This window comes from Dermacentor albipictus, chromosome 8, assembly GCF_038994185.2.
Source record: "Dermacentor albipictus isolate Rhodes 1998 colony chromosome 8, USDA_Dalb.pri_finalv2, whole genome shotgun sequence".
NCBI lineage: Eukaryota > Metazoa > Arthropoda > Arachnida > Ixodida > Ixodidae > Dermacentor > Dermacentor albipictus.
In genome coordinates, this window is record NC_091828.1 from 115487410 (window position 1) to 115500880 (window position 13471).

The 13471-nt window shown below is 44.7% G+C and overlaps 1 protein-coding gene across 1 annotated transcript in view; it reads right to left on the reverse strand.

Moving 5' to 3' along the window:
- FoxK (forkhead box K) overlaps positions 1 to 13471 on the reverse strand; it is a 73666-nt gene extending 60195 nt beyond the window's left edge. Inside the window, exon 1 of the mRNA XM_065442436.2 lies at positions 13039 to 13471. Coding sequence (XP_065298508.1) covers positions 13039 to 13397 — 359 coding nt within the window. The 5' untranslated portion in view covers positions 13398 to 13471. The remainder of the gene's footprint in view (positions 1 to 13038) is intronic.

Here is a 13471-nt window from a genome sequence, read left to right on the forward strand (position 1 = left end):
TTTACTCTTGTAAGAATGTCCGCACTTTTGTCTAGAGCACTTGACTGCTGTGCTACAGACCCAATGTAGGATCACACCACTGTAAGAGCACAAACAATCCAGATTTTTTAAAAGATAACCCAACACTTTGCTATTCCCATCAATTCAATGCCATTAAGGCGAAACTGCAACTTTTTCCTTTTATCATCGCAGCACATGTGATTCAGCGCTCTAGATGGAAGTGTCGACGACTACACAGCTGAAATACAGCACACTTACAAGTTATGAAATGGCAGAATGACAACTCCTAACAAGTCATGCTAAAGGTGTTTGTCGATAAACAGATCCAAGCAAAACACTGCCTCTGTTTATCTCTAGTTCCATATCAACAGATGCCAACTTGAGCTTGTCGGTGACTGCGACTCTGTGTGAACTATGCCAGGATGTGTAACACTAGTGTGGAAGGCTGCTCTGAGCAAGTAGCAATAGCCATCAAAAAGGGTTAAGAAGGATCTCCATGCTGTTCCAGTCTTCCAATGATGATACCAATGAATGAATATTTAGACACCAAGCTAAACCTGCGTACATAAAGTGACCATAGTGGAGAGCTTAAGGTAAACGTTTCAACCACTTCAACCACCAGAGATGCAGAAGAGTTGGTAAGTCAAGCTACTCTGGTGCATTACAGTTATTTATTTCAAACACTGCTAACCCCAACTTAGGGGCTGTGACGCATGGCACGAACAATATAAACGAAATAAAACTGCATGACAATGAGAAAGCGTACAAACCAACGTTACCGCAAAAACTGTATCAACTGTGTATGTCAAATGTATGGTAAGAAAAAAATACACTCAGCGCATAAAAATACACATCATAAGCGCTTTGTAGTTCTACGGGACCCTCAAATTTCTCCCACCTCATCTCAAACGACTACACTAGCGTCAAGTGCACTTCACTCGGTAACTGCCCGAGATGAGGAACGAAGGAGCATTCAAAAGTGTTGTCCACAAATAGGTCAGTCTTGGAGTAGATGGTCAGAAAGCCAAAGACGACAAACATGTAAACTGACTGACTGATTTATAGTTTATTGCACAGGCATTGATGTCTCGAAGAAATACAAGGATTATGAGAGAAGCCTAGTGGAAGCATCAGGGTTAATTTCGACTTCGAAGGGTTCTTTAAAATGCGTCCGTAGCTTGATCGACAAGCATTTCTTTTGCGCTGCGCTGCCACTGAAATGCTGTTGCCGAAAAGGAGGCGAAACGAACCTGCAACCTCATGCATACACCTGCCGACTGCCATAGCTATTGAGCCACTGCATGTTATGTGCAAAAAATGAATGACTAGCAGCAAATGCCGCCTATAAATTACTGTCACAGTTGCCCATGAGTGTCGCCTATTTTGGCACTGCCTGCCGGAGATAGCGATAAGAAACCCAACCAGCACAAGCAGGCCCCAAATGCAGGGAGATACTGTGCAATCTGTAATGACTAACTATTGTCATTAGTGGCACGGTTCCAGCACAAACTTGTGCAGGGGAGGTTTAAAGATTATTTTGTCTGCCCAACAATCACACTTTGCCCAGCAAATAAACGTAAATAGAGATTCAAATGAACAGTTTATCCATTTATATATAGTACTATTATTGTATAACGAGATGTTCATAGTCCCATCTTCTTCCTTACAACATCGTTATTGTCAATGTTACTAAGTTATGTGTCCATCACTCCGTTTTTGTTTCTTACGTTGTTGTTTCTGTCATCAATGTCATTGTGACAACTAGTGCATAGTACCTACTGAATAGTTCACTTTCATAAATACTTTCTCCGCTGCGAGATGAAAGTTCAAGCTGCAGCTTTTTGCTTAGCAGCAGCACACTATAGCTGCCATCCCTTTGTAGTTAGTGGGCATTACGAAAAAAGGGACCAACGCACTGCTGTGACAATGGGCTTGACGTCATCACAGGTAATGCTCCTCTGTTGCTGTGCAGAGGCGCCTTGTGAATAAATGCTCTGTGCACGTCGCATCAGGAGATAACACCTGAGCTGTGTTCCACAATTCAGCACAAATTACGAAGGCAGTGGGAGCTCCCTAACTAAAGGGCACGAAACACTTCCAAGCACAATTTTTCTTGAGAGTTAGTATACCTAATAAAGTTATCCGTGTCGTCATTCTTAAAACAAAACCATTCTTGGGCACAATTTATCATCATTTATTGACCCTTAAGGACCCTTTTCAGGGTATTACATAAGGGGGGGGGGGGGGCAAAAGCATCAAGAAACACTATGGTCATCATTATACAATGGTTAACTCATTAGTACAACGGCAAACAAAACTTAGTATGCATGCTAGTAGACGACGGGCAAGAAAAAAAAAGTAAGGTATGAACCGGAAGTAGAAGTGGCAACACAACCGGCAATATAACAGAAAAGTGAAAAAAAAAAAAGGAACTTAGACGTTAGAGTAACAGCATAGTACTGGTAGGTTAAGGGTTTAGAAAACATGACAAGAGGTGTCTAAATTTATCTGGAGTACTTTCATTTACTATGCTGTTGGGTAGCGCGTTGCACAATTCAATAGCACTGGGTAATAAAGAGTTGTTGAAGGTGTTTGAGGAACCATGGAGACGCTGTAGACTCAGGTTGTTAAAGAGACGCCATCATCATCAATTCTGTATAAAGCGCTTTTTTATCTACATTTGCATATCACAGCATTCAGCTGAGACACTTCAAAATGTTGAGCATTATTAGCCTACCTATGAGACAAGCTTGTTCATGGACATTTTATTAAGTACTTTGTGTTTTCAACAAAAATGAAAAGCAAGTAGTGCAGCAAATGCCTCTAAGTTTATATCCTGCAAGGACCCCCAAGGACTTTACATTTATTCCTTCTCCAAATTAATTTGGGAATATACTACATAACATATTCATTCCGGATATGATGTCAGGGCAATACAGAGCACCAAGTTGTTCAATCATATTTTTGCGACCAGTGTTCAAGAAAATTAACGCTAATTTGATATAGACCATCACGCTGTAACTGATGACGAGAATCACCCCTTAAGTGCGCTTCTAATACCACAAAATGAGATGAAAATTTAGAATGCAGCATCAACATAGTAACCTACCACACAAATGTTGCATATTCGTCTTTATGCATGTGCAAGGAAAAACAGTTTCAACCAAATAAAACATGAGGGGATGGTTACTTTGTCCATGTAGATGGAGGTGCTGCTTCTAGCATCTAACAGTGGCATGTAAACGAAAGAAGTTTGTTTTACTTCGGTCGCAAGTCAGTAATAGGAACGACCTTTGAAAAGCAATTATGTCCCTGAGCTCAATTCGGGTCTTGGGAGGACATACAAGCACGCCATGCCGACACCACAGTGTGCAGTGTATCAAAAGACTGCACCGTCTGCACACACGCAGACGACACTCACCGTTCCCACCTGGTACCGCACATGCGCCTTGAGGCAACAGCCGAGTGATGAGCCACCACAATATAGCAGGCTCGACACGGTTACTTTCACGGTTTGGACCCCTTTATGGTGACATAGCGCGTAGAAGTTCTCCTGGCTGTGGTTGATGCTTAGTCTAAACGTGAAGGCTCATAAACTATATTCAATTTTATATATACCAGGGAATGTAATGCAGACAAGAGAGACTACTGTCATTGAGCACACAAAAAAACGTGCGCTACACAGATATATTTATGCATCATGTAAATGAATGCAACATGAACTGTCATACTTTTATATTAAAATATATGGCAATAATTATGACATGAAGGTGTCCCAGTTCTAAATCTATTCACTACCGAAGGACGACGGCGTCACATTTCTGCGGCTGGAGGTCAGAGCGCACCGCTTGCGCTTATGACCAAAATGCGTAATGCTGCATACAAGCACAAAGGCTCCCAAAGAATGTGTGGTTCGATGTAACCTTATCTCCACAAGTTGTAGTTGTAGGACGCTGAGCAGTTATTTTGTAGAAAGCCTTGCAGATCCAAAGCAACAGCACTGACAAACACGCAGAGCAATACATCAATGACTGCACTGCTTGTGTAACTTCCAGACCATCGCCTACTAATTGTAATATCGACTGTAGTCTTCAACTCGTCCAATATGTTGCTTCAAGCATGTTTACGAAAGCGGAAGAAACAGGAAAATCGATTCAGGTGTGAGCTGCACTGTATGCCACGGCTGATATTTAGCTGCTTGGATTTGTTCCAAGAAGGAGAGGCTATGAGAAGTTGCAAGGTACAGTAGAGCCAACTGCTAAGAGGAAACCTTATTTGGGAAGCTGCTATCTAAACACATGTGAACAGAGAAGTCTGTTTTGCTCTGCATCCACTGTACCTAATTTGATAAGGCTTGTTCAATGGAAAAGAAAAAGTTGTTTAATTACTTTTAATGACTGTAGGAAGCACATTTATTGTTAGGCCATTAATTTTCTTAAACAAGAATTGTTGAAAGCTGAATGAAGGAAAAAATCTTTATGCGCAAACTTTCAAACTAATGACATATTGCACAAATTTGTGAGGACGACTTCAAAGCCCTTATAAGCACTGGAACAATCTCATGTGAGCTGTAAATCACATCAAATTGGAATACTTTAAATGCTCTAACAGGCACAATTTACCCAACTGCGACATCTATTATTGGCACAAAGTTAAAGATGTGTAAACTTGGTGCTCAAATTTGTTAGAAACTTGCCAATTTTAAACCCCAATGCCTAGTTTAGTAAAAAGTATCAGGTCCTAAAACAACATTCCACTGGCTATAGTAAGTAAAGTAACTTCCTCTCTTACACGAGTATTGATGGAAAATTCTTTGGACTCTGTTTATTGCACATAATCAGTAGCTATTGACACAGTAATCATGCGAAATAAACTGGTTTGCTACAGCACCAGACGACTGTTTTGTTATATGCTCGTATCTCACGACCAGTCGCGATTTCGATTTCAAAGGGCACTTTGCACCCCATGATGTAAGAGACGTGCTTGTAAACAGCAATGGTCACTTGAGCGCGCAAACCTGTGATGCACAGCAAACCTGTGATGCACACTAGCGCAGCACCGTCTCATGTGCCATCTGTGCTCCTGTTTTGTCTGCTAGCCTGGTGGGAAACAGGTCCATTGCCACACCATTGTAACACTTCGTTTCACACTATATGCAGTATGATCCCTGCATAAGAGGGCTTTAGCCACGTTTTAGCATGTCTGCAAACTTCCCCAATTGCGATTTACAGGATAGCACGAAGTGTAGGGCAAGAACAGTGCTGGTAGCGACATCTGGTGACGCAGTCTCTTAACTGGAGAGCACGCAAACACACATATTCTAATTGATGGTGCAAAACCTTGCTAGCAACATAATCACTAGCCTAATGTAGTTTTATGATAATTCCCTTTGACAATAACACTCCTGCAAAAAAGAGAAAGAAGAATGAAAGAAAGAAAGAAAGGAGAGGACAAAGCCAAAAGATTCGAATGCTTTGTTGACTGCTGGCCATTGCACCGGTAATCTGTAAAGGGGCCCTGAGCCACTCCTCGGGCTTGGTGAAAAAACACAGCCTGCACTTGTGCTGTGAACATGAGAGCCAAATTCTACAAGTCGTGCATGGTGCGTGGATCTCACAAGCGGAGCGCAAGCCACCTCTCTCTTAAATGCTGTCTTTTCAACAGAAGCCTGCTTGTCACTCTTTTCTGGATGCTTTATTCCGTAATATAACAGGTTCTCATACACAGCTGCTATTGGCCAATAACTGACATCAATCAAGAAGGGTGTTAGAATCAGTGTGTTTCTTCATGCTGTTACTGTGCACATCTATTGATGCAGTTTAATAAACAGGCTGAAGTAAGCGAAAATTTGCTTTAGAATTTTGATAATGATTACGTACTTCCGGAAGAAGCCGAACATCATCTGATCACGCTTGGCTGCAACCACCTGCATAGGAATTAAACGCTGGCCACCCCAATTATCGGTGTCATAGCCACTGGGCCTCGCTAATTTTGACTAGTTTTGAACACAACTAGCTTAGAACCATGCGAAACTTAAGGTCAGACCACCCACACACTTGCCAGCGTGTGCTTACTCCTGGCCACTCCTGGTTGGACACCTTGGCAGACTTTGCTTCGTAATGATGGAGTTATTGATAGCACTTCAAATCGCGCAAGTTGGTTGTGGCTACTATCGGTCAGTCAAGCTGGTGCAGAACAAAGCCGGTCCACACCATGTAGCACAGCCCATAGGTGCCAAAATCAGAAATAATGGCGTCTGCATGAACATCCAAAATCAAATTTGAACTGCATGCCACAGTGACATTCAGTAGGTTGAGCATTGTTCTTCAATGATTCACAATGCGAATCACTGTCAGAGCGGAAGCACCGTAAACACCATGTTTTATTGCCAATAACTTCGCTTTTCCTGAATGCATTGAAGAACTTTTTGCAGCAAAGTATTTCTGAAATACTTCAAATGCATTGTTTTACTTCGACAAATAGTGGTTCAGGGCCCTTTTAAACAGTAAGAAGTTTGCATGTATGCTTCATCAAAATGGCAAATTGGGTGAGTGTTTATTATGCGAAAAGAGTAATCCTGCATTGCTCGCATGATGAAGTGCTATCACTCGACATGTGCACATATTGAACTCCTTATATGTAAAACAAAAAGGCCATTGTTAGTAAGCGCTGATCTGTTCTTCACTCGTCTCTGTCCGCTCGTGTTTTTCATAATAATGTACACATAGTGTGCGGTCAGTGCAAGACGCCCAATGCAAACAGTGCTGAAACCTCTTCTGGACAACAAGACATGCTGATGACGTCACAAGCGATTGAAATCAATCCCCAAAACTCGTGGCGTAACACTGCTTGCAAACAGGACTTAAGCTGACAAATTAAAAGGTGCTGCACTTTCTGATTCATTCAACTTGAACGAATTAACTTCAAAACTATGTTCAAAATTATGTTCTAAGCTACATTTGCTATATATAATGTACAGATTATATGACCTCACAGCAATATGCTCTAACTGTTATTTTGAGTTAGAATTCTTGTGTCAGTACATCTTTAAGAGGAAACTTCTTTAACAGGGACAGGCGTCTGATGTTGCCTATTCAATCAAATACACGTAAATTGCAGAAAAGCTTTCATGAAACAACTCCCATGCCCTATTTCAATGAAGTTTGCTGCATATGAGAGAGAAAGTTGCATTCTTGTGACTGTCGGAAGCGGAGTTTTTATTTAAGTACTCGAAATTACTAGGAAAGTTGCCACAAACTGGTGTTTCAAATATATTGAAGCACAATGTTTACAAATGAGCAACATTGCTCCAAAACCGATATCACTGTTCTGCCAAACTGCATCTGTTAGAGAAACTAATGCAGACAAATTTGTTATATAACTTTAGAGCTTACATGAATTTGTTACAATGTTTACAAGTGTTATGCAAATGTCCTACTCACATAAACAGGTATATTTTACAGCAGTGCATAATCCATCAGTGTTGCTCACTTTGGATGAATTAAGTGCCATTTACAATATATTGATGTAGGTTTTTCAGTGCTGATCTACAGAGCTGTAAATGTGAAAGTAATTTTTTTAATTTTACAAGTAAAAAAAATTAAGACATCGATGGCCTAAATCAATATTAAGCTTTTAACAGTCATTAGATTTTACCTTTTGCATTTAAATGCAACAAACCTCATCAAACTCAGGCACTTGTTGCTGAGGAAGACAACTTCTTTCTGATGGATTTAGATGGGAGCCCCCGAGCTAAAGCTTCCCCTTAAATGCAACCAATTTCACTCAAGTCGATGTAGTGATTACCTCGCTAGAGCATTTCTGCATTTTACCCATATCTGAATAGAGAAATTGGAGTAGGCCCCGAGCTAATGCTTCCTCTTAAGGGAGTGCCGATTCGGTATTCAGTCTTATGTAACAGAAAAAGTATTTAAGTTTGAAGGAATTCTATGACTGACGACAGCGGTGTGAGGTGTTTAGTCGCGCAACAGCCAGATATGGCCAAAGAGCACAATGCAAGTGGTGATTGGGTGCCAACGAATTGCCAAGGAGATGCAAAGATTAACTGCGATCGGTAGATGTAACAAGGCCGTAAAAAGGTTAAAAAAATGAGTCACCGTAAAGTGCATAAAATGTGTAAGTATTAAATAACAGTAATCATTGGTGATGTGTTCTATGACCGTTAATGACTGATATGATGCATCAGGTAGACAAAAAAACGCTGCAGATCACTTTTCTCATCTTAGTAGCAATCAAGGCTGGTATTCTAATTAGGTGTTCTTTTTAACAGTGAACCACGCTGCACGTGTGTTTCTTTTCTAACCGGGCTAGCTCGGATGCTCCTTGCTCTCTTTTGGCAACTATGACCTCTCATGAGCAGGAAGTGAATACACAGTTTACTGTTAGCCATGCCAATGCAAACAAGAGTACTTAAGAGAATGGCGTGACAACATGGGGAAAGGTTATCTTGTACCGATACAGCAGACAACAAATATTTGCACAGACGAGGGGCGAGCGTTGAGTCTCCTTGGGGCTAAAACCACTGCAGATATAGGTTTCCTGTTTCTGGCTCTCAACATAAACGACAAACAATAATTACCACAGAGAAACATGCCACCAGTGCACATCACAGCCGTAAATGTTATGGTTCAGTAAATTTTTGAAATTAGGCTTTCGAAACAGTTTGAGGAATTTTGGTTCGCCCTTACATAACCATTTCAAGGTGATCAGAACAAATTACAACAGCCGAATAATTAACCAAGTTAAGCAACAGAACCATAGTGCACACTGCCGTCTCAGCTTTTCATATGTACAGGTGTCTCGTAAGAAGATGTGGCATTTAATGCATGGATAATCAGATAAGATAGTGGCTTTTAACAAGTAATGCGCAATAGAGTAAATTAAGGCTCAAGTTGACTTGATATAATGAATTAGCTGAAAAGGCTAAGCAGTAGGTCTCTATGGGAGAATCCAGCGAACCAAAGCATGTAAACGATTCGTGTAGGTAGCCCCCACGTACATTGCCACGACACAAGAACTTAAAGGATAACACAAATGCCGACTATCGACTGAGAGGTCGAACAGTGGCGAAACCTTTCGTTGCACTGTCGCGAATGTAAATGCACTCTGAATTTCAAAGACAGCGTAGCTCTATTCGGACAAAGGAATGAAAAATTCAGCCTTACGGTTGAGATAAGCTGTACTGACAAATGCAGTCAGTATCATGTGCGAAAGCCAATCTTTGGTTATCCTTCACAAAGAATTGTCTTTCCTGAACCGATATCTGAACAGCGCAAAAACACAGACGTCCAAAGTTGGCTTGCTTGCAACACCTTCCCATAAGCACGCTCAGAAAGTTCTTGAGTTGTACCGCTTTTTCACCACTGTGTGACCTCTCTGTTGGTAGTTGGCATCGGCATTGTCCTTTGCATTACTCTTGCGGTTGTGTCTCCTTTACAAACTCGCTAAGCTTTCTGCCACACTACATTTTCAGCCAAGTCAATTCAGATCAGTTTACGTCCACTTGTTTCAATAGACAGTGCACAAATGGATGATTTGAAAGACGTTAGCAGATGCAAATTGGTGGATGTGCTATCATGGTTCATCACCAAGCCCAAGCATGCATGAATCCCAACAATACCTCGCAGCGCACTGTCACACTGACTTTCACCGTTTTTAAATTCAAAAGAGAAATGTTTAGTTAAAAATTTCTGCCCATTTTTTTTTCATGCTAGCTTGCATTCGTCCAGGTGCCCAGTGAAAAGTGGTAGTTACGATGACCACAATCTTTTCCTTTCTCCCTTCCTACAATTTACACTGCTGCTAATACTACTTCAACTATACTCTATCTTATACTTAACAGAGCTGCGGAATGATGTACACAAGCAGCGTGGTCATCTGAGATGCTCTATGGAATAAATCATACACGTGTTAGAACTCTGTCTTGCAGATGTAAGGTTACATCAAATGACACATTATTTATGCTTCCCGTATGCAACAAACTGTATTTTGTTCGTGACCGGAAGCGGTGCGCCGTGGCCGCAGAAACGTCTCCCTCGGCTCGTTCAGATCTGCAATGCCTCGAATGTAAAGATTACATCATACTTTGCAACATAAAAGTAATAGGCTTGATGCTACATCTAAGTACCCGACGCATAGCATAACTATGTTTCATGGTCATGGTGGGAGAGGTCTCTAACCTTCGCAGCGTAATCTGCTACGTATGGAACAGATTACAGGAGCACAATAATTCCTTCATGGAAGTCTACCAAAATGCAAAAGAGATCTCACAATGTGACACCCCCTCACCAATTTTCGCGATGGAGACGGCCTTACGTTGTACACGAACGTGCAGCATTTTCTAGTACCTCGCCCGTGGAAACAGTCCAAGGAAGTAGCCAATTCGAGATGTTCGAACTTCTGTTCGTACGGGCATTAACGGTAGCGCCGCTACGCTGCCGCCCTCTGGTGGCGTTGGCGCGAAGCTCAATGACACGGGACCGCCAGCGTGCGTCCGACGCCCGTCATTAAACGTGTTTTCGTTTTCACGCAGTGCGGGACTTCAGAAACAAGCGGCTTCGAGATAGGTGGTGACAGGCTTTTGTTTGGTGTGAGCCCAGTGTCCATAAAGAAAACGCGATAAGAACGCGGGAGGGGGGGGGGGGAGGCGAAATACCGGGATGCAAACGTCGGCAGCCTTGTTGTGAGAAGAGGGTGTGTGTGCTGGGAGGGACAGTTATCGTGGCGATACCACCGCCGTCCCATGCTGACAGATCTTTACTCTTTTTTTATTTTTTGTATAGCGTGTTCCGCATGGACCGACTCGTGCCTTCTACGGCGAAGCGGAAAAACAAGATGAATCAGCGACATGTCTAAAACAAACAAGTAGCAGATGCCAGTATCTAGCCGGCGCAATGCTCTTGGCAAGGGTGCGGAAAATACAGCAGCAGCAGCAAAAACAACAACAATAATAGCAACAGCGAAACCGAAACAAGGGGAGACGAAAGGAGCTGGGTGAAAGGTTAATTCCCGTGCAGAATCTGCTAACGTTACACTTAGTTAACAAACGACTACCCGTTCGGGATGAGAGTCCACGGGAGGTCATACACCGAATCCGAGATCCCCGATTCCAATACCCCATTGCGACTCTTCGTTCCAAAGCACCCTGACAGTTCACTAAGTAGGCAACGTTGGCCTATGGCATAAATAACACGGCTTCATTATCGCTCACTGTGGGCATCTCTTCGTGAGGAAAGACACACTTCGTCGCCACTATCTTACGCAATCTTTGGCGCTACTCGTTCGCGCTACAATCAGCAATCGAAAGTGTAAGTCTGCTAGGCGCAATCATTCGCTAGCCGGCATTGTGACGAACATTGAAAAAGAATTTTGGAGGGCGCTTATCCCCGACTGCTTCTCACGCTTCCCGACAACTGCAGCTTATGTAACCATAACGTTCACCGGGAAACGGTGGCGGGGAGCGCTAGGAACGAAGCCGAGCCTTCTGGTAGAAACGCGGCAGGCCGCGGATGCGCAGACGCAAACGCCATCTGGAAGTGTTTCAAGGAAGCGGGCGCACCACTCCGTGAATGGTGGAGACGCAGGTAAACGGGGTTCGTGTTTGGGTTTCCGTGTGACAGAACTACGTTTTCTCGCATATTCAAATTACAATCCGACGCTATATGGTCTGTTAGATTGCGTTCAAGTCGTGCTGCGCGATTTTTCTGGCGCATTTTACTTTGAGAAATCCAATTCGTTAAGAAACTTGTTCGCGCTACACGGAGGGCCCGCGTGGTCCAGAATGACTTTTCTTGCGAAATCACGGTGGACACTGGACGCCGGGTTTTTTTTTTTTTTTTTGCGACACGGGGCCCTCAATGCTATCACGTTAATAACTATCGAGCCTCGAGGCAGTCGGCGCGACGCTAAAAAGAGAAACATAAAAAAAAGGAATATTGTGGCATGCGCCGATTCCGAACAGGGGGACAAAACACGTGCCGTCTGCAAGCAGGCACTGCGAAAGAAGGCAAGTAGCAGCAGCAGCAGCAGCAACAAACGGCAAACCAGCAGCAGCGGCAGACGACGGGGCGAGCCCGCAAAAGTAAACAGCGCGCAAGGGGGGGGGGGGGGGGGGGTACGGGAGAGAACGAAAGAAGCAAAAGGCGAAAACACAGAATAAGGAAAGAGCGGCGAAACCAACCTCCATCCTCTCCTCGACGCCCTCACCTAGCCTGCTCGGCTGACGGCGATGTTGACGCGGCGTAGTTCTCTCTTCTGGGGATACGCAAACTCGACCCATCCTACGCCGCGAGCGGGCACACGCGATAAAAATATGAGATAATAAACAACATAAAAACGAACGGTACGGAGAAAAGTCGGGGAGGGAGGGTGAACACGGTAGATGAAGAACAGGAACCAGTGGCTGCTGCCTTCAGGCGCAGCCGTCGCGACTACTAAAACGGACGAGGCCTCGCCGTCGCGAATGAATGAAAAGGTGTGGGCACCGGCCAGCCAAACGGGGTTCGGAGCGGCCGCCGCGTTCCAGCCAGAGCGGACGACCCGAGGTCGCAGTCGGGAGCTCCCTCCGATCATTGTTTTCTTTTTCCCCGACACGCGCTGCGTTCCCGATCGGGGAAATAAATGGAAATACATAAGGCAAACACGGGGCCACACCGTAGCCTAAACTTGTTTTCAATGTCAGTCAGCCATGGTAAACAAGCCACCTCCTTCCCCCTCCCCCACCCCAGCGCGCAACCTGGGACAAGTGTAAACAAATTGCCCGATCGGCAACCACCTCGGGATCCGGCGACCGCAAGTTTCGCCCTGCCCCGATTAGAAACGACGGGTTCCGGGGGGGGTGACCCTCGAAATGAGCACCGCGCCCGCGGGGGCCCCGCGACGGAGTCCGGACCGACGCGAGTACGCATAGCAACAAGCCCGAACCGACCATGTGTTGGTCAGGCCTAATGGCACACATGGTTTCTCGTCGGCTACGGCCGGCGCGCCGTGCGCGTCGCAAGGCACCCGCTCACTACTCACGTCTTGGGCAGCGGCAGCGGCGCGGCTCCCTTGCGCTGGAAGACGCCGTCGACGAAGACGCCGTTCTTGCCGTTGCACACCATGAAGAAGTGCGCGCACTCGTAGAAGATCTCGAGGTGCTGGCGCGAGATGAAGCTCGAGTGGCCCATATTTACATCCACCTCGCCGCGGCTGCTGTTGCGGCCGATGGAGATGCGCTTCTGGCGGATCATGTACTCGAACTCGCGGCCCTCGAGCCGCGCGATGGCCGCCCCTTTCTGTTCCGGGTTCCACTGGAGCCGCGACGGGCTCGAGGGCGCCGATTTGAGGGCCAGAAGGGCCCAGGCATCGTTGTCCGAAGCCCTGTGTTGCGTCGACATTACCGTACACACCGCGCTCCAAAATGGCGACCGCCTGAGCCAGACCTCCCGGCATGCGCCGCGGCCGGACCACG